Source organism: Leptopilina boulardi, unplaced genomic scaffold (genome assembly GCF_019393585.1).
Source record: "Leptopilina boulardi isolate dan_hultmark-lab unplaced genomic scaffold, ZJU_Lbou_2.1 LbouV2_165, whole genome shotgun sequence".
NCBI lineage: Eukaryota > Metazoa > Arthropoda > Insecta > Hymenoptera > Figitidae > Leptopilina > Leptopilina boulardi.
In genome coordinates this window covers 5,404,844-5,424,080 of record NW_026137713.1, presented here as the reverse complement: position 1 = coordinate 5,424,080, position 19,237 = coordinate 5,404,844, and the positions used below count along the sequence as shown (strand labels likewise).

At 29.8% G+C, this 19,237-nt stretch overlaps 1 protein-coding gene and 1 long non-coding RNA gene across 5 annotated transcripts in view; one reads left to right on the top strand and one right to left on the bottom strand.

The window, feature by feature from the left end:
• LOC127277238 (insulin-like growth factor-binding protein complex acid labile subunit) overlaps positions 1 to 14,013 on the top strand; it is a 106,043-nt gene extending 92,030 nt beyond the window's left edge. For all 4 annotated transcript variants that reach the window (XM_051298171.1, XM_051298173.1, XM_051298174.1 and 1 more), the window contains 2 exons: positions 7,146 to 8,229; positions 10,155 to 14,013. In XM_051298171.1, the coding sequence (XP_051154128.1) occupies positions 7,169 to 8,229; positions 10,155 to 10,956 (1,863 nt within the window). In that variant the 5' untranslated portion in view covers positions 7,146 to 7,168 and the 3' untranslated portion in view covers positions 10,957 to 14,013. The remainder of the gene's footprint in view (positions 1 to 7,145; positions 8,230 to 10,154) is intronic.
• LOC127277249 (uncharacterized) lies at positions 13,362 to 19,199 on the bottom strand. Its single transcript, XR_007842346.1, has 5 exons — positions 19,063 to 19,199; positions 18,734 to 18,958; positions 18,271 to 18,579; positions 17,571 to 17,895; positions 13,362 to 14,330 (listed from the first exon to the last, which is right to left on the bottom strand). It is a non-coding gene; the product is annotated as an uncharacterized LOC127277249 (long non-coding RNA).
• Positions 19,200 to 19,237: the final 38 nt, after the last annotated feature.

Genomic DNA, 19,237 nt, shown 5'->3' with positions numbered 1-19,237 from the left:
TCCGTTCCATACAAAGTCTGTACAAAATAGACTGCAGAAAAATTTCTTGAAAAAAAATCTTTGCTTTCTTGAAAAACAATTTTTGTTTTTCTATTTTTTATATCTATTTCTATTTTACAAACGATTTTCATTTTTTTTTTTAAATTGGGTTATCATTTTTAAGGATCGAAGAATGGCGAAATGTAAAAAAAAATATCTTTTTTCAGATGTATTGTCAAAGCCGTGAAGTGAGATCAAAGAGATTTCTTCTCTGTCAAACGTGTCCCAGTTACATGATTCAGTTCGTGATCCAGAGAGATATATGGGTTTACAATTTATGACGTGAAAATGTTGCGTTTGAAGTTTGGACACGAGAATAACCGGATATACTATATAGTCGCGGGGGTAAACGATGATTACGTGTGTGTCTGACGCGCGTGAACCTTTTGCCAAATTTTGGGTTTTTTTTTCGTTTTTTTTTTTTTTTGAGAGAAGGAAATGAAAGTCGTGGTCCTGTTATTGTATAGAAAAATATCAAGGATTATATGTGACTGCCTTGTCCATCAGGCTTCTTGTGTTGAGAAGAGATGAAGAAAAAGAATAAGAAGAAGCCAAGGGAGTTTGCAAAAAGATATAAGCAAGGTTTTACGATCTCATCCCCCTTGTAAGTCTCCAGTATTTCACCCTCTTTTACCCTTGTTTGCGATTTCTCTCTCTCTCCTTCTTTTTTCTCCTTGTTCGTCCTTTCGAAATGAATCGCACACACTCAGTCTTGTTTCTGATAGTTTTCTCCTTTTCGGATTCACCCTCTCTTCTCAAGATCAACCCTCTGCTTCTTGAAACGTACACAGTCAAAAAAAAAAAAAAAGGAGCCGATTGCCCTCCTGAAAACAATGGCACATGGGGATGCTTATTGCTTATTCGTGAAATTGCTCCTCATATTTACTTATATTTCTATTCTGAATTTTCTGGAAACAAATTATTACAATCGATTTTTATGTGTTTCAATTTGTATTATATATGAAAAATGAAATTGTTTTATTAAATATGCCCTCTGGAATAATTATTTTAATAAAATTTTTATTTGAAAGATATAAGAAAGTCAAGGCTAAATTAGTATTAGCCCATATGAAAATTAAGGCCCATTTGAAGTATAGATTAAATGAAAATTATATCCCACAGAAGAATTAGGTTAAATTAAACTGTAATAAAGAATTACAAGTTTCAATTATAGGCCAAGTTTGAATAAGGTCAAATAAAGATAAGGTCAAGTAGAGATAAGCACGAATAAAGATAATGCCACATAAAGATAAGTTCAAATAATTAGACCACAAATCATATAAAATATTTAAAAATATTTTTTAAACAGTAAGAATTTTTGGTTTTATTGACCACAATTTTTTTTCCCCTTTTTTTATATACTCACCCTAAATCTTAAAAAAAAATTTTTTTAAATAATTTTTTCACTTTGAGAAAATCGAATTTCTTTTTTCATACAGCTGAAAATTTATCCAGCGTCTTTTTAGGAGCTTCAATTTTTTATGTTACCTGCGCGCTCTCTAGGTGAAAAATAAATGTGATATACACCGCGCATGTAAGGAAAGTCCTCGTACAAAATATAGGGAGTAAAAATCTCTTGATATAATGAAACAACATACATATATATATATAAAAAAAAGCTCTCTTTTTTTTGGTACGATGATCGTGAATTTAAGCATCACAAATATAAACGAGAGTCCTTTTTGGCAGATAGCGAGTAGAAAGTTGCAAATCCTTATATTATACAAGACTATATCTTTTACTTTTCGCGCGTTGGATGAGAGATAGAAAAAGCCAGGCGAAGAAATGCCAGTTTCTTATGGTGAGAAGTAAATCAACGCGCGTATATATATCTGCGGCGAAGAATTTCTCCTTTATATAATTCCAAGAGCGTAAGAAAATGGGATGATTTTTTTTTTTTTTATTAAATAAAGGCATCACTCTTATTCCAGAAGAAACATTTAGGAAAAAAAAAAGTCAAAGTGGAAAACTAGCTTTAATTAGTTTGTGACTTTCACATACAAAAACAAGCTTAATAAACTCAATTTAGAAGGATATAATTAATTAGACACTCATATACAATATTTATAAGTATCACTTTAATTTAGCGAACGCGCTTTTATAAGAGAAATTAAAATTTTCATTAGTTTATACTTTTTAATGAAAATTATTTTACTAATTAGTCGTTTCAATTAGCTAATTATATTTTAAAATTATATATGTGAAAAAGATAATCTTCTAAAGGATTTTCCTCTTATCAATACTTTCTCATATCTTCGAAATAAATTAATTGAAAACAAAAAATAACTTTAATTTTTAATGCGGAACAAAAAATTTCAAATTGAAAATTTTTTTTTTTTAAATAATTCCTCGTAACGAATGAAAGAAATTTTTTCATTTCCTCTTTTAAAAAAAAAAACTCCAATTTTGTGTAATTGACTATATATATCTAATTTGGAAAATTTCACGCGATCCTAATGAGTGTCTTGCTTCGATAAAGATACAAGTCCATGACTCTGCGTTATAGTATACAATATACATGCTGTTGAGGGTTCAACGGCAGGCACATGAGTAAGCAAGATTTTATCCGTCTTAGGATAATTAAGGCTTAAATCTAAAGACGATATAAGCTTCCATGCCCCGGAAATTATTAAAAAGAGGGTTTTTTTTTTTTTAATTTTAAATTAAGCTTTAGAAAATAATTTTTTAGCATTAATTTAAAATTACTTTTGTGTATTTAATGCCCCGACGATTTGAAAATGATATGCGGTAAAATTGGATTTCACGCCTTATGGAAATAGAAATTGCTTTGGGGATTTGAAAGCTTAATCAGAGTATCATAAATGATTGTAAACATTCATTGTCCTTTAAGGATATTCAATGTATGAGGAAAGAGAGGTATGGATAAAGGGAAGATGCAATTGGCCCTAGGGACATGTTCCAGATCATATGCTTCCATAGTCACTGTCTATATATCTATGTATATGTTTATATATACATGTACGTGACACAAATGTCACAAGGTATTGAATTTCAATGTGAATTCACCCATCCAATAATTATCTACCCCGCCTAGCGACAAAATGTTACGAAAATGGTGCGACACTATATATATATATATATATTCAAAATATATATTTTATATATATAGCCATTTCAGCCTCCAGCGAGAACTGTCAAGCCAAATATATATAATGTTTGCTGAATTTCTGCCAAGCACAAAATATGTCGTCAAAACAGCAATATCGAAATCTACTCTTTCCATCCCCCCAATGAAACCATCATTTACTTCAATCTCTGCTAAAAAATTGTACGCATTTCTCAATTTTTATATACGCAAAAATATAACATTTCTTTCCATGGAAAAAAAAATTATCTGGAACAGCGAAATATTTCATTAGAATAGAATTTTTATTAATGATTTTAATTAAATCTTTTACATGTTAGAGAGGAAGAGAATATGTTTTTGAAATTTATATCTCATGTGGAATATATATATATATATAAATTGTCAATGTCAATAAAAAATTGAGAAGAGGAAATAATAAAAAAAGCTTTTAATTTATCATATAACGGAAATATTTTTAAACTATATTTTTATATATTAATAATATAATATTTTCGTGAAAAAGAAATGCATTATATTTTTAATTATATACTAATAACACATCAAGGAGATTTGCAGTCAATTAATTAATTTTTTTTCTGCATCGTGTTATTTTATATATAGAATATATATTAAACAAGCAATTAATATATATCAATTTTTATTTCAATGAATTCTCGATATCTTTTAAATTAGCGAAAATTAATATTATTTCATAACTCATATCCGTCTAGAGTTTAATAGCAATTATTAAATTTTCAGATTAATTGGACATATTTGATGGCACTAATGAGAATATTTTTTTTCCATATATTCTAATTATATTATTTTTGCGTGTGTGTTTTAAATTTTTTCAATTATTAATTATTTTTCATAGAAATATTTTTTAATATCATTTACTGTTAAAATTATTATTATATATACCTTTAATTACTTCTCAAAAAAAAAAAAAAGAAATTGGTTTTTATATTGGAGCTTGAATTAAAATTTTTATTTCTATTTTAGATTACAGTGTGAAATTCAATTTTTTAATTAAATTTAGATATTTAAAAAAAAGGAATATTATGGAGAATCCGAGATTTATTATATAGGTCTATAATATCCGCTTTAGACTTATATTATAAAACAGACATATGTTTAAAAATAACGAATGACCCATTTGTCTGCTCATATAAATGATGTTGAAATTATTTATTATACCATTCAGGGTGACTGACATTTCAGCAAGCATTCATGAAATAGTTTAATAATAAACAGATATTTTCAATCGGCTCTTAAGACTTTAAATATATTAAAAAAAATCTTTGTCTGACCTCAACTTTATTTTACTACTACTAAGTCCGACCGAAATTGATATTTACTACTTATACCAAAATTATTTACAAAAATAAAAAAAGCTCCCGAGTCGAAATTTTTCCCTCTTTTCACCCTCGATTTTCTCAGCCTCTTTTTAGACTGAAATCATGCGCTTATTTCTAAATCTGCATGTTTAAAGGTTGAAAAGAGGTCTTGGAATTTTTTCTTAATTTGAATTTTTCGAAGTTTTATTACTCCTAAAAGTTTTATAGTATTACGACAAAGACCAATAAATATATCTTCAATAGGATCAATAAATAATGTCCATAAGAAAAAAAATCCAATTTTTACATTTTTTTAATTTTATTTTTTCGTTTTTTTTTGTTTTTTTAACCTCTTTTACGCCTCTCTAGTCATCTTTAAAACCTCCTTTCAGCCTCCAATATAGCAGATATTTCCACTTTTGCAAATAAAAGGAGGTTTTTAGAGAACTTATAGAGAGTCTAAATTTTGACTCGGGCTGTCTGACTAAAATTGACCTTTACTACTGATAGTAAATTTTAATAAATACTCTTTCTCTCTCTCTCTCTCTCTCTCTCTCTCTGTACATTTTTTTACTACGGAAAATTTTCTTTTCTTTGAAAATTTCTTTTTTTTAATAATAATTTTAATTCGAAAAATGTCTCTTCTTAAACACTTTTTTTTTTTTTTTTTGATACTTTGAAAACTCTATTTCACAAGGAAAGGCTTTTGGGAAATTCTTGAAAAATACTTGGCCAAACGACTATCATGAAAGCCCTTGACATGCGTTGAAGCCCCCGTTATAGTCGCACTTTGGTAGCTGCAATGTAAAGAAACGACTTTATTGGCGTGGACAATATATAAGAGAGAGTCAGGTCGCAAAAGTATAAGGGTTGGGCGAATATTTCGAGTAGCGTTTCAAGTATAATGTAGACGTGATGTGAGGGTTCATATACAAGGGGATTGAATATATAAATATGTGTGTGTGTGAGGTAACTTTGTGCTAAACATTGTGCACCATATCATACTTTGAAATAATGTAATGTAAATATATGCATATCGTATATATATATATATATATATATATATATATATATATTTGGAAGGATGGATGTCGAGTGTAATCGCAGTTGACAAGCTGCTGTCTACGGAAAACCAGTAGGGCTCGTTCAAACTTTAAACTAATTCCTACTACTCAATGGAACTCCTCACGAATCTATAACTATCGTCGACAAGTACTTGTCTCCATTTCAACAACCGCCGACTGTCAACATTTACACCTATAGAAAAAAAAATAATTAGATCTTAAATTTTCCATTTTTAATCAATTTTAATTTAAAATTTTAAAAAATCCACCGATTAAATAATTTCCGCCAAAAAAAAAAATTCAGAGAAAGAAATTAATTTTTTTAAAAAAACGCCGATTGAATAATTTTTACAATATAAAAATATGAAAAAAGAAATTAATATTTTGGTCAACTTTTTATTTTGAACGAAAATATATAGGGAGGAGAATAAAAGTTATGATAGTCGAAAATGTGACGCGATAGTAAAACTTTTTCTCCCCTTCTTTTTTTTTGGGGGGGGGAGGAACGATAATTAAAAAGGTGTTGCAGGATACACACGTCGTTACAGTCAAACGAGAAAATGAATTCTGAGAGAGAGAAGAATCCTTATCACTATGCGCATACCCAATTATTACGCGATTTCCAACAAAGTCGTTTTGTGAGAAAAAGACTAAAAAAAAAAAATTGTAGAAGCCCTGCTACCACGGCTGTCTGGTCAGTTTTAAAATTTTACTCCTATCTCTGCCATGGTCTTTCTCTAATTAAAATGCGTTTAAAATGGGCACACATTATTAATTGAGAAAGTTGCCCTCTGCAGAATGTGCGCGCTGTCCAACTGAATTTCCGCATTTGCAAAAATTACTAACGCGATAAAAGAGATTTTCTCATCCATATAATGGTAAACAATATGTGTCCTAGATTATTATAAATTATTTTCGAAAAATAATTTTTTAAAAAAATTTCCTTTTCCCCAAAATTAAATTGAAAATTAAATAATTATTTAATAAATATTCAAATGTAGTAAATTAAATTTTCATTAAAATCGAATTATAATGAAAGTAAAGAGAAAGAGAAAGAAAAATGTCTTGAATGAAAATATATATATGAGCCGCAAGGAATGAAAAAAAAATAATTGACACGTGACTCAGCCGGAAGGCTAATGTAAAACTGTCCTTTTAAAATAACAATAGGAACCCCGCCTTTATAACATTACCATATAATGTATTTAATGTACAATTTAAACTCTTGTATATAAAAATAAAATAAAATCAATGTGAGATGATGCATCTCCATTGATGGCAGTTATGATCGTTTCCTGTCGTTTTATCAAATAACAGACATTAATCCTTATGGTATACCTTCACTCATGATTAATATATCCAAAAGATTTTGTTCTCAGATTATTAGATATACAATAGGCTTAAATTATGCATTTATTATTATAAAATGAAATATTGTTAATTTCATGAAATCAAATTTTTCAAAACGTTCTAAAATTAATTATTATTTTATTATTTATTTTATTTAATATTTATATATTTTTTTTTAGAATTTAATTTTTTATATTTAAAAATATTGAGAATTTAATTTTTTGTTATGAAATTGACTAATGAAGTATAAATTTATTTATGTTACAGGTCAGTCCTAGTTAACTCATGGAATGGCATCACGAGGACCCTCGTCGACGGCCCTGCCGGTTGCGATAGCGATGGCGAGTATATTGCTCGCGAGTCTACCAGCATTGTCAAGTGGAATTTGTCCAGCGCGATGTCGATGCAATGACACGGCGCTGATCGCGAGTTGTGTATCAGGTAGTTTGGACGTGGTGCCGATTCAATTGAATCCTGAAATTCGTCATCTCGATCTCTCGGCAAATCGTGTTGTCAGCGTTCATCATACATTTGACTTTTATGGAAATTTAAAAACCCTGAGTCTCGCATCAAATCTCATTCACACACTTGGCTCGCATAATTTCAAATTTCAAGGTAGTCTCGTCACATTAAATCTCAGCAATAATGTCATAAGAAACATTACAAAAAATGCCCTTCGAGGATTAAAATTGCTAAGGGAACTTGATTTATCAGGGAATAATATCACTGAAATGGAAGAATTGGCATTTCACGATACCAACGAATTGGAATATTTGAATTTAAGTGGCAATTCAATGACAAGTTTGCCCGATGATTTATTGAAGAGTTTGCCATGTATTCGAACGTTACTTTTGAGTCGTAACGTATTGCTGGAGGTACCAACGGATAATTTGGCACTAGTGAAACCAACACTTGAAATTCTCGATTTGTCGAGTAATCTCATTGAAGAACTTGTGAGTGGTTCTTTGCCTTCAATGAATGTATTGACGTTTCTCAGTTTGGCGGACAATGGAATATTGAGGATAGCAAACGATGCCTTCGATCAATTGCCGAATTTGAAAATATTAGATTTATCGGGAAATAAATTGACCTCGGTGCCTACGGCTGCGATCTCAAGATTGAATGTACTGATAACGTTGACCCTCAATGGAAATCCATTGGAATCGTTGAATAGCGTGGCCTTTCAAAATTTATTTGAACTTAAGAATTTGGAGTTAAACAATTGCTCGATCGCTGATGTCCATCCAAGGGCATTCGCTGATAACGTTAATCTTGAACGTATCTCAATGGACGGAAATCGTGATCTGAGGGTATTGCCTGCGAGGGTGCTGTATGGAGCTCGATATCTGAGGTGAGCTTTAACTGCTTCTATAGAGTGATTTTCAGAAGTGAGAGAGAGAGAGAGAGAGATGAGGAAAATGGCTATCGCGAATCCTATCTCTGGTTTTGGGGTTTTAGATCGTTTCGCTTCTATTTAACTGCGGGTTCAAACGGGATATTTTATTATCGGGTTTGAGACACCCCAAAGGGGAATTTTCCTTAGCTCTATTTCAAGATTAGAGAAGTTCTATTTATTAAGTTTCAATAAATATGTCATTTTTTTAGAATCAAATTCCAATTTTTTTTTTATTTTATTTAAACTTTTTCATTTCAGACAATTGTCACAGTAATTTAATTTTGAATTATTGAAATTGATCGTGAGGGAAAAAAAAATACATAAATCATGGGAGATATAAAGTCAAGAAGTTTCATTAATCAGAAAAATTTCACAAAACTTGGGAACTTAAAGTTAAATATTGATTTATTAAGCCTTGCATTTATTATCTAACTTTTCTAACGAGAGCCATAAAAATACATTTTAAAAGGAAAAACTAGAGAGAAAAATCTCTCTTTTTTTTCTTTTTATTTTTACATTTTCGTAATTGTAATTTTTTTTTTGTTTTGTCATTTTTTATTACGCCTTACCAACAAGCACTTTGATCTCAAGCTTCGAAAATTACTTTCAATTTAAGGGAAACACCTCACACGAAAGCGTTCAATAAATTTTTTTGTCAACGACCGTCGTGATGTAAAATTTTTATGACATCACGCGTATAACGTCATTCTTTTTTTCTTTATGTAAGCGCACAAAAATATTGCTAGTACATAAAATCTCGTATAATAAAATTATCAAGATCTGATTTAAAGACCTGATCGGTTGGTCGTAAAATCGCTGCTTTATATCGATTTCTGTCGTTCACAATCTGGTAATAAAAATTTAGTTTGAAGTAAATTGAAAAAAAAAATATTGTTCATCTAAAAATGAAAATTACTTACTCGATAGTTTCGGTTATAAGGAAGAGGTAAACTCTATATATAAATTTATTAACTCGTTATATTATTTACTTTTTATTTCTTACTAGATTTATTTTTAAGGAAAAGAAAAATGGGGGAAAAAAAATTTACTCGTAAAATAAAATTTTTTAAAAAAATGGAATAGAAATTTGTGATTGTATTTTAAAAAGTTTTATTGACCCAAACATTCCATGGTGCTATTAAACGATTGAAAAGTCAAATTTCTTTTGAAATTTTTTTGCGAATCAAACTTAAGAATAGAAAATGTGATTTTCATTTTTATTAGGAAAAAGCTTTTTAAAATCCTCTTGGTAATAGCGTTTCAAGTCGTTCACTTGAATATGCAATTTGCTTTTAGAATCGGCTTCTTCTCAGGCCAATCAATATTTTATAGAAAACGGCTCTATTCAATTTGCAATCGTCTTCTTCTTATTTTTCGAATTTTTTTTTTAAACCTAGAGGATAAAAAAAATGGAAGAAACAATTATTGTCAATATTCTAAAACAGTTACCTATTTTCATATTTTTCAGAAAATTTTATTCAAATCAATAAAAAATAAGTAATTAAATTTTTAATTATCTTGTCGAATGAAAAATGAGCAAAATTTGATTTATAGAAAATGGATCATGAGAAATAATAAATAGTTTCCCCCTTCCTCATATGGCAAAAGAAATAATTTGTTTCACACAAAAAAAATTTTTTTTTCCATTCCATTCAAACTGATAATTGCACGAAATCGCGCGTAACAAAATTGAACAATAAGCTTTTGCTGCACAATTGAATATCCACGCGACAGGGAAATAGAAATGGGAATTATTCACGCAGCATGCAATTTACTTAGACTCGATTATAAGAAATGTACAACAATTGACCACTGGTCGAAATTGCCAAACAATACGATTAAATAGGATTCATTTTTCTTTTTTTTTTCTAATGTTACAGGTGGGTCTCCCTCAGGCAATGCAGTCTGGCAACTCTGCAACCAACTCAGTTCCCCGTTGACGGGCTGTCGTCCCTGCGGGTGGGCCACAATCCCCTGGTGTGCAATTGTTCCGTGCACTGGTTATGGAACGTTCTTCGTGCCGAGGAAAGACGCAACGAGACCCGTCTCGATTTGGACGTTCAGGATATTGTTTGCGTCGACGAGGAATTCATCGGCAAATCACTAATTTCCCTGCCGGAGGGTTCACTTCGATGTCGATTGAGTCCTCTTTATCTTTCGCTGTCAGCTGCCGGATGCCTCGCGGCAACCGCCACTATTCTGGCGCTGATAGTTCACGTGACTCGGTCAAAAAGAAGAAAACGACCGGCCTACACGGCACCAAATCGACCTGAACTTCTTGTCTATGTGGGACGTGGCAACGATGAACTCGACAAAAATCCCGAATCCTATAGTCGACGATTAATTGCCACGCGTAATGAAGAGATTCTTTACGAGACACCAAGACGAAAAACGAGTCAAGAATCACTCGATCCAACGACAAATGTCTACGAAACGCCAAGATACTCGCGACCAAATCGTCGTGATCGTGATAATCTATACGAGAGACGACAAATTGAGGAGGGCGTTTACGCGGTGGCGGATGTCACTGGTTTAGCTAGGGACGAACCACCGGAAGTACTTTCACTATATCGGATGCGTACACCATCCTCATTACCGAGACCTAGCGCACCTTCTGTTCGCGACTATGATTACGACTATGAGCCGCCGATCCCTCAGAAACCGCACGTGGTTTTCGTGTGAACGCATTTTTTTTTTCTTTCTTTCATCTAATATTCTCTGAAAGAGAATTTTTTGTGTATAGCTTTTTTTGTGTGAGAATTCACAAGGGAAGGTGTGAGGATATTTTTTTTTTTCAAAAGGGTCCAGTGTGAAGGCTGCGTACTTCTTTTTTTTTTTTGTAAAAACAATTCGTTTGCGGTGAATGAACTTGACACGAGAATAGATTCTTGCATAGAAAAGATGTGTATTCATGTTGGATGACAATCGATCTTTTGCGGGAACATTTTTATTGAACGATATTTTTTTTCACTCGGATTTTTGATAAAAATAATAATTTTATTTATACTTTTTCATTAAAATTAAATTATTAATGAAAAATCTAAAATTATAAAATTTTTATCGAAAAGAAAATATTGTCCAATATTGTCTTGGGCTAATTTTTCCAAACTGCTATTATTAATGCAACTGCATTGGAAATTCAAAATTCGTGTAATTTATTTCCTAACAAAAACTTTGTAGCAGGGTATAATGAAGCACTTATGGAAAATTGGATGAAGATAGAAATTCCAAGATTGTTGAGCGAGCGATAATCCATTTTCACTCTCTTGGAATTCCAAGAATTCCCCCTTTCGAGAATGCTCACATTTTGTTATATATATATAAGTTTATTAACTATTTGAATTGTAAATATGATTTTTTAAATTCGATTTCTTAAATCTGAATTAGAAGAGATTCTAACGAAAAAATGTTAATTAATTTAAAATTAGTTATTTTTAACTCAATGAAAAATATCTCTACTGATTCAGATTTGTGAAAAAAAATATAGATTTGCGAAAATTTTCTCTCAAAAAATAAAAGGGTGAATGACATCATTCTTTCCCCCTAGTCGATATTCTTTTTAAAGCTGTGGTTAATATTAAGTATATTTTTTATCGGTGAATGAGGATCGACCACGAAGGCAGGAAGTAGGGTTGAAGAAAGATACAAATGAAATGTCTTCCGAGAAATTGCGCCGCCCGGAGCAGAAATCGTTTCAGGGCGAACGTTCGTTCTACATTCTAGGTAGCGATAAATCAAATCAAAGCAGCATCTCGTTAGCCACGACCTAGCCTTGTTTAATCCGCTAGGCTAGGCGACTCGGCAAATGTGACTACACGAGTCGTGGCGAGTCTGAGATAGAGAGAAAAAAAGAGGGATAATAAAAGGACGCTTAAAGCACCACAGAGAGTAAAAGAATTTTTTTTTTTTTTTTTGAGAGAGAGTGAAAGAGTCAAGTGTGAATGAGAAGAGTGAAAAAGCGAGTGACTTGTACACATTGAATAATAAGAAGAGAGTGCTTGAGAAATTTTCACGGTCCTTTTGGTGCCACATGCAAATCATCAGAGCATTAACGAAATAAAATAATAATATAGGCACACACAGACTTATATTATACACGCGCATTTATAAATAATATAATATAATTATACATAATTTTACTTTTAAGATTATAGTGCGTACGTGATACGGTAATACAAATATATATTATATACATATATTTATTTATTAATTTACGATGTTACGTTTTGAGAGAAGCTGTTATGTTTTTGAATATGAAAAAAGAGGAACTAAAGAAGAAACGAATTTTCATTTTAGAAAAAAAAAAAAAAAAATACTCGACTATCAAAGAATATTTTTCATTCTCTCTGTAGATGGAGCAAAACTCATGAGCTTAAATTTTTCTTCTCTTTTCCGAAAGACGGGAAAAAACTCTTTTTCATGAAAATTAACTTTCTCTGAGCGACAAAAACGATTTCGATAATTGGAAGATGTAAATTGTATCTTGAAAAAATTAATCAGGTTTGTAGAAATGATCTACTTCTGTAAATTTTATTCTTAAAAAATTGACTAATTTCTTTATTTATTTTTTTAAAGTAAAGTTTGTCTTCCAGTAAATTAGTCGAATCGTTTTTGTGTGCTGGAAAATGAAATAGAATGTATCGTTTATTGTAAAGAGTGAATTTCTCATTATTGACTGTTAAATCATATTCATATCTATTACGGAAATGACAAAACTCAATAGAACTCCTCTTCATTCTCTATGAAGATTTTAGTCGAGAGTGAGAGAGAAAGAGAGAAAGAGAGAGAGCCATGAGTTTTATGCTCCACACTTGCAAATGACTGACTGAAAACAAATTCTGCGCTTTATTTTTGTAAATAAGTTCTGAGTCAGTACATTTTTACTCGGTACAAAACCTAATAATCTGTTCTCATTTAACTGCGGGAGCAAAAAAAAGAGTAACTTTAAAAAAAAAATTTTTTTTAACAAATGCGAGAGATATTTTTTCCTCATGATCCTCATCTGGCTAACCCTCGTTCTACTTGAGATTCTTCGGTGGCACTTAACTCAGCTCGTTAGTCATGCTGTACATCTTGTACAGGGTTTCTTTCTTTTTCTTTTTTTTTAGCAAAAATACTGTGAAAATTTATTTTATGTATCCAAAGTTTTCGAAATTATAAAGTAAGAAGCTCTTCAATTTCCAACTATTGTTTCTCAATCAATTCCTCGAGAACTTTCGTGCCAAATAATAAGGCAAATATAAAAATACTTTTTCTATTTTATCTAAAATGAAGAGAACATTTATCGACAATAATAATAATTTGAAAGAAAAAATCTCTTCTATACTGTAATCGGGGAATATTTTCATTGATAAAAATATTAATTAATTGAAAATGTATCATAAAACCATGTTGAAAATGTAAAAGATTTTAAAAAATTGAAATTAAAATAACATTTTTTTCTTCAATATATAAACAGAAAAATCTGTGATCAAAAAATGGAGTATATCATGACTAAAAAACGAGAGGCCAGCACATTTTTGCAATTTAAAATAAAAATTTTAAAACGAGACATAGAAGACGATAGAAACAGCTCTTTATAACCAGTGGGGAAATTGAGATCATTTATAGGCAAATGTTAACAGAATATAATATATTAAATGAAAAGTATTTGAATGAATTCGAGCCTGCCTCATTTTAAAATATTAATTCAAAATTTTGTGAAAAATATTAAAAAATAAAAAAAACTTATAAAAAAAATTTTTTTTGTTCATTTATTTACCAATTTAATTCCTATAAAAAAAAGATTTATTAAATATACAATAAACAACAAATGCTGATTTTGTGACAGCACGTGTCACCATTTCAGGGGATTCCAATCTTACACAAGTTTTCTTCGGTCGAAGCGTGCTCCAAGTTATTTTTATAATCTACCATTGAAACGCCCAAATAATGTTGTGCGTTTGTCACATCCTTCCTGCGTTCGTCCAAATATCTGTTCACGCTTTGACACCTCGTGTATCTTGTCATTCTTGTCTCTCATTGTCATGTCACATTGTCATCAAAGCTTTCTTGACCTTTAAATATATATTTTTTTAAAACAATTTTCCATTTATTTTTTGTACTATTTATTAATATTTATTATCTTAACTATTGCAACAATTTTTATTTGTTTAAATTGTGAATCTTTTGTTTTTCTACGGTATTATTTTATTTAAAATTAATTTTTAAGTCAATCAAATTTTAAAGGAAAAGAAAAAATAAAAATTCTGTTTTTTTTTGTCATTCTAAAAATAAAATGAGAATTACCCTGGTAAATATTATTTTCGCCTTTGTAATATTCTCACTGTGACTCTAAAAATCTGAAAAAGCTATAATGAAAGCCACGCTGCATCATCATTTATTGTATATATTCAATTTCGAAATACGTATATACTCGTATTTGAAACAAAAAGCAAAAAAAAAAAAATAATTTCTAAACTATGAGAATATGAAAAGAGCTTTTAGATATAAAAATCTTTCGAATCTAAATATCAGTAATTTAAAAGACTCTAAATTTAAATGCTTTCAATTTCGAAATATAATAGATATCTAAATTGCTTCTGATTTCTAAGCCTTGAAATTTAAAAGCTTTCTGTCTAAAAAGCATGACGTGATTGATTTTTTTAAAAAGAAAATTTAGTTTCAATTTAAAGTATTTTCAAATACTGCTTTAATTAATAGCAATTTTTTTCTAGACATATATATTACAGGGTTTGACCTAAAATTCCCGGTTTTCAATTAAATTTTCATTTTCTAGTAGTTTTTCATAATATCTTGAGACTTGGAGTTTTTAATACTAATTAAATTGAACGATTATTAATTTTATTTGTAAAATAGTAATTCAGTTGTAATTATTAGTCTGACACTTGGAAATTATTTGACTTTTGAACGTTGGCGAATAGTAGTTTAATTTCAGTGAAAGCATTTGCAGAAAGAGAAACTTATTTAGCGTTTTTCTAGTTCCAATAGGATCTAGTTAGCGCCTTGCAAGTTAAAATGGAGCATTCCTTTTAGCGCGTCGACTTTCTTTGAAAAACTAAAAAAAAAAAAAAATTGTAATTACAATCATTACTCTTTATCGTCACTCTTTCTCTTTCTTTCTGTCAATAGTGCTTTCTCAAAGTCAAAATAAAAAAAATATACACAAAACGGAAAATTAATTAAGACGTTAATAATGTAACTTAATTTATTTAATTTTCAGATAGAGGCTCATTATTTATCTTAATTGTGTGTTAGTCCCGTTTTTTCCCCTAACTTGTCTTCCGCTTCACCCCACCCACAACTACTTGACCTTTTTCCTCCCCCTATTTTTTTTTTTTTTTTTTTTTTTGAATCCACCCTTTTTACAGTCCTGTATGTCGTTCTGTGAAGGTCCATAATTTATGTGGACCCCTTTTGTTTCAGTTGTATGCGTCTAAATATGTGAAGATGTATTTCACGTGTTGGAAGATTCATCCTGTCAAAATATATGTCCCTGCTAGCCCCAAAATTTAGTAAACCCAGGTGCAGAATTTTCGGCAGTTCACAGAATAATTTGTTCATTTCGAAACCGCTAGAGATAAAATAAAAAAAAAATGATTGGTGGTATCGAACAATACACGAGGGACTTTAACGGTTACCATATTTTTTTTTTTAAATCCATTTGAGCAGTTATTAATAAAAAATCAGTTTTTCGAAACTGATTCTGAATTTAAACGAAAAAAATTCATAACGTCCATTAATTAATACAACTAATAATTAAAACTAACTTTATCTGAAATTGACACTAATTAACTAAAAGAGGATTGTAATTGCTACCACCTTTAATTAGAATTGTTCTTTTAATAATAAAAAAAAAAAAACAATTTAGTGGCAGTTTTAATAATAATCTTTCTTAATGGAAAAGTTTAATTCCCGATCAATATTCAATTTGACAAATTTATAAGCTTATCTTTTAAGACAAAGAAGTTTTAAAACTTGAAATATCTTCCTTCTAAAGTTATCTATTCAAAGCTCCAAAGAGTTTAGGAAAATTGATAAGTTCAGGCGTCTTCTTTAGTCGTACACAAAGCATCGTTTTAATTTAAAAAAAAAAAAATAATTATTAAGCAAATGACATCGAATTAAAAAATAAAGAAGTAAATTTAATTTGTCAATTATTTCAATTAAATATTCAGAAATTTATATTATTTTTTTTTCGAATCGAGATAAAAAAAAAATTGTAATCGATACTTTAAGAAAGTGAGTCTTGTCACATTATACATTGAAGGAATCTTTAATGAAAATTATTTTTCTTTTTACTACGACAACTTTTCCATTGATTATTTATGAGGCTAACGAGTTGAAAAGTTATGCAAATAATTTTTTTCAAAGCTCCATTTTCAAAAGTTCAGTAATGATTTTGTAGAAAAAAAAAACGGAAAAATAATATGCAAAAAAAATATTTTAAAATTGAGAAAAAAAATGTAAGGATACCATTAAAAAGTAACGATTAAAATGAAACAATGTAAAAAAAATAAAATAAATTAATCGTTCTGCTCTTAATAAACTGTAGTTAATACATGAAATAATTTTGTTTCTTAAGAAATTCTATATAAAATAAACATCAAAGTAATTTCTTAATAATTTAGAGCTTTCAATTAAAATCTGCATGACTCTATTAGTAATCTCTGACTAATTACTCTAGTAATTATGCGAAACTTTCATGAAATTGCAATTCATTTTCATTTTTAATCCTAAACTCGAAATATCACATGTACAAAGTGATATTTCAAATGACGTTTCAGAAAATCAGCAGCGCAGATATAACTTTATCCAATTACACTTGACATAAAAATCGTTTCAAAGAATCAAAAGTACTGGCATTTAAAGTAAAAGAAATTAAATTGCAAGAGACATATTTTTTTATGTTACGCATATATGCCGTAACTACTTTCATGAAAGTCAAGATAAAAAATAATCTCGAATTTTATTTTTATTAATTAATTTCAACGGAATTAAAGATAAGAAAGAAAATTAAAAAAATGAAATTCTATAAATTATTCTTAATTTATTACTAAATTATTAACTCAATTTTTTTAAATAAATCAATTTTTGAAAAATTAATTTTAAAAATAATTAAAATTAAAAAAAAAAATTCCCTAAAAATTGAATTTCAACAATTAACAAAATAAACTCAATTAAATTGAAAGAGTAAGTTGATCTTTCGATTCGAATAAAAACAATGAGCAACGTTTGTAAAAAGATGTCACGTTTTGACTGCAGAGAAAGCTTTAGTTTGCACAAATTGTTCTCACCTGCGACCATTGAGGTGTGTGTATATTTCTCTCTCTCCCTCGCTGTTCACACATATATATATATAACAATATCGCACAATCCATTCCGGTTCCAAAACGAATCTTCACTTTCTTCCGGAAGCTCGTGCAATGTCGGTGACAGTGAATCGTCGGCGAGTTTTGATTTTCCTGGTTGTCTCGATGATTTGCATGATGGCTGCGGATCCTATTCAAACGTCACAACTCGCCAATAACAATGACATCGATGACAATGAATCAAACGGAAATGGACTGCAATCTCGCAAACACAAATATCATCATCTCCTTCGTAAGTTCTTCTGATCATCTAAAAAAGAAATGTAGCCAAATTTTTATCACATTTCAAAAAAAATATTTTTTAAAATTAGTTAAAAAAATTTTTTTTTTTAATTTGACATATGAAAAATGTAGAATTTACAAAATTGGATTTTTTAATTTTGAAAATTTGGCTATATATTCGAGAATTATTTTCAAGTGACGTAAAAAACTTGAAGTAAACATTGACGTTTTTTACAGCGAGGCACTGTGGATTCAGCAGCGCTTATCTTTATCCGTCTTTCCTCTCGCGTAATTACATATTCACTTTTATCATTACAACTCGACTTACACCAATGTTTTAGCTCAACGAACGAACTGGGGAAGCTATTTTACATACATGATTTACATAATTACATTTGCATACCTCCGTTTTCTATATTATACCACTTTACACTCTTGTCCTCGTCTATGCGGGGCCGGGTGTGAATCCTAAAGCGATTCGAATGCATAGTGAAATAATAGACTTCCATCTCTATATATATCTCTCTCTTTCTCTTTCCTTCGTTCACAGTTTTGGGTGGTCTCAAGGGTTGGATAGCTCTACTTCTAATAAAATTCAAAATCGTCCTCGTGTCCTTTGCCGTTGCTGCAATTGTCATCGTTACTCTCAAATTCGTCGAAATCTTCAAATACAGGACGCCATACGCGAGTCCATATTCCATCGCTCATGAACCTGCATACGATTTTGGTATGAAACTTTTTATTCTTAAATTAAGCTCAACAATATAATAAACCTTTTTTTCTACATTCCATTTTTACAAATTATCACAATTTTTTTTAAATTACAAAAAATTACATTTTTTTATTATTAAAATTCAGATATTTACCATCTCGTGATTTGTTTAACCTCCTTATATACACACAGAGAAAAGAATAATTCTTTTTCCTTTTTGGTGTTGACCTTTTAAAAAATAAAACTCCCCTCATCACTTCACTCGGGCAACATCAAAGTTAAAAGTCAGAAGACTTTTAAAGTTAAGTAGACTGCTACAAAGAGGTAAACGTCCAAAGGCAAATTTACGTTTTCAAGGATTCTTGAAAATTTTGGATTTCTGAAAGAAAAAAAGATTATATAATTATTAATCTAATTAATATACTAAATTACATTTAATTAAATGTCATTCATTTCTAAAATAATAATAATTTATAGGATCACCTATTCATTTGGATCATTCGTCGCACCATGATAGATATGGAAACGATTGGTCGTCTAACTCCTATGCGCAAAGAATTTCACACAATACTAAGCCGTACAAGCAGATGAAATTCACTGGCGGAAAACGAAGTTTAACTCAACGATGAAAATGAAAAAAAAAAAATGAAAATTCTAA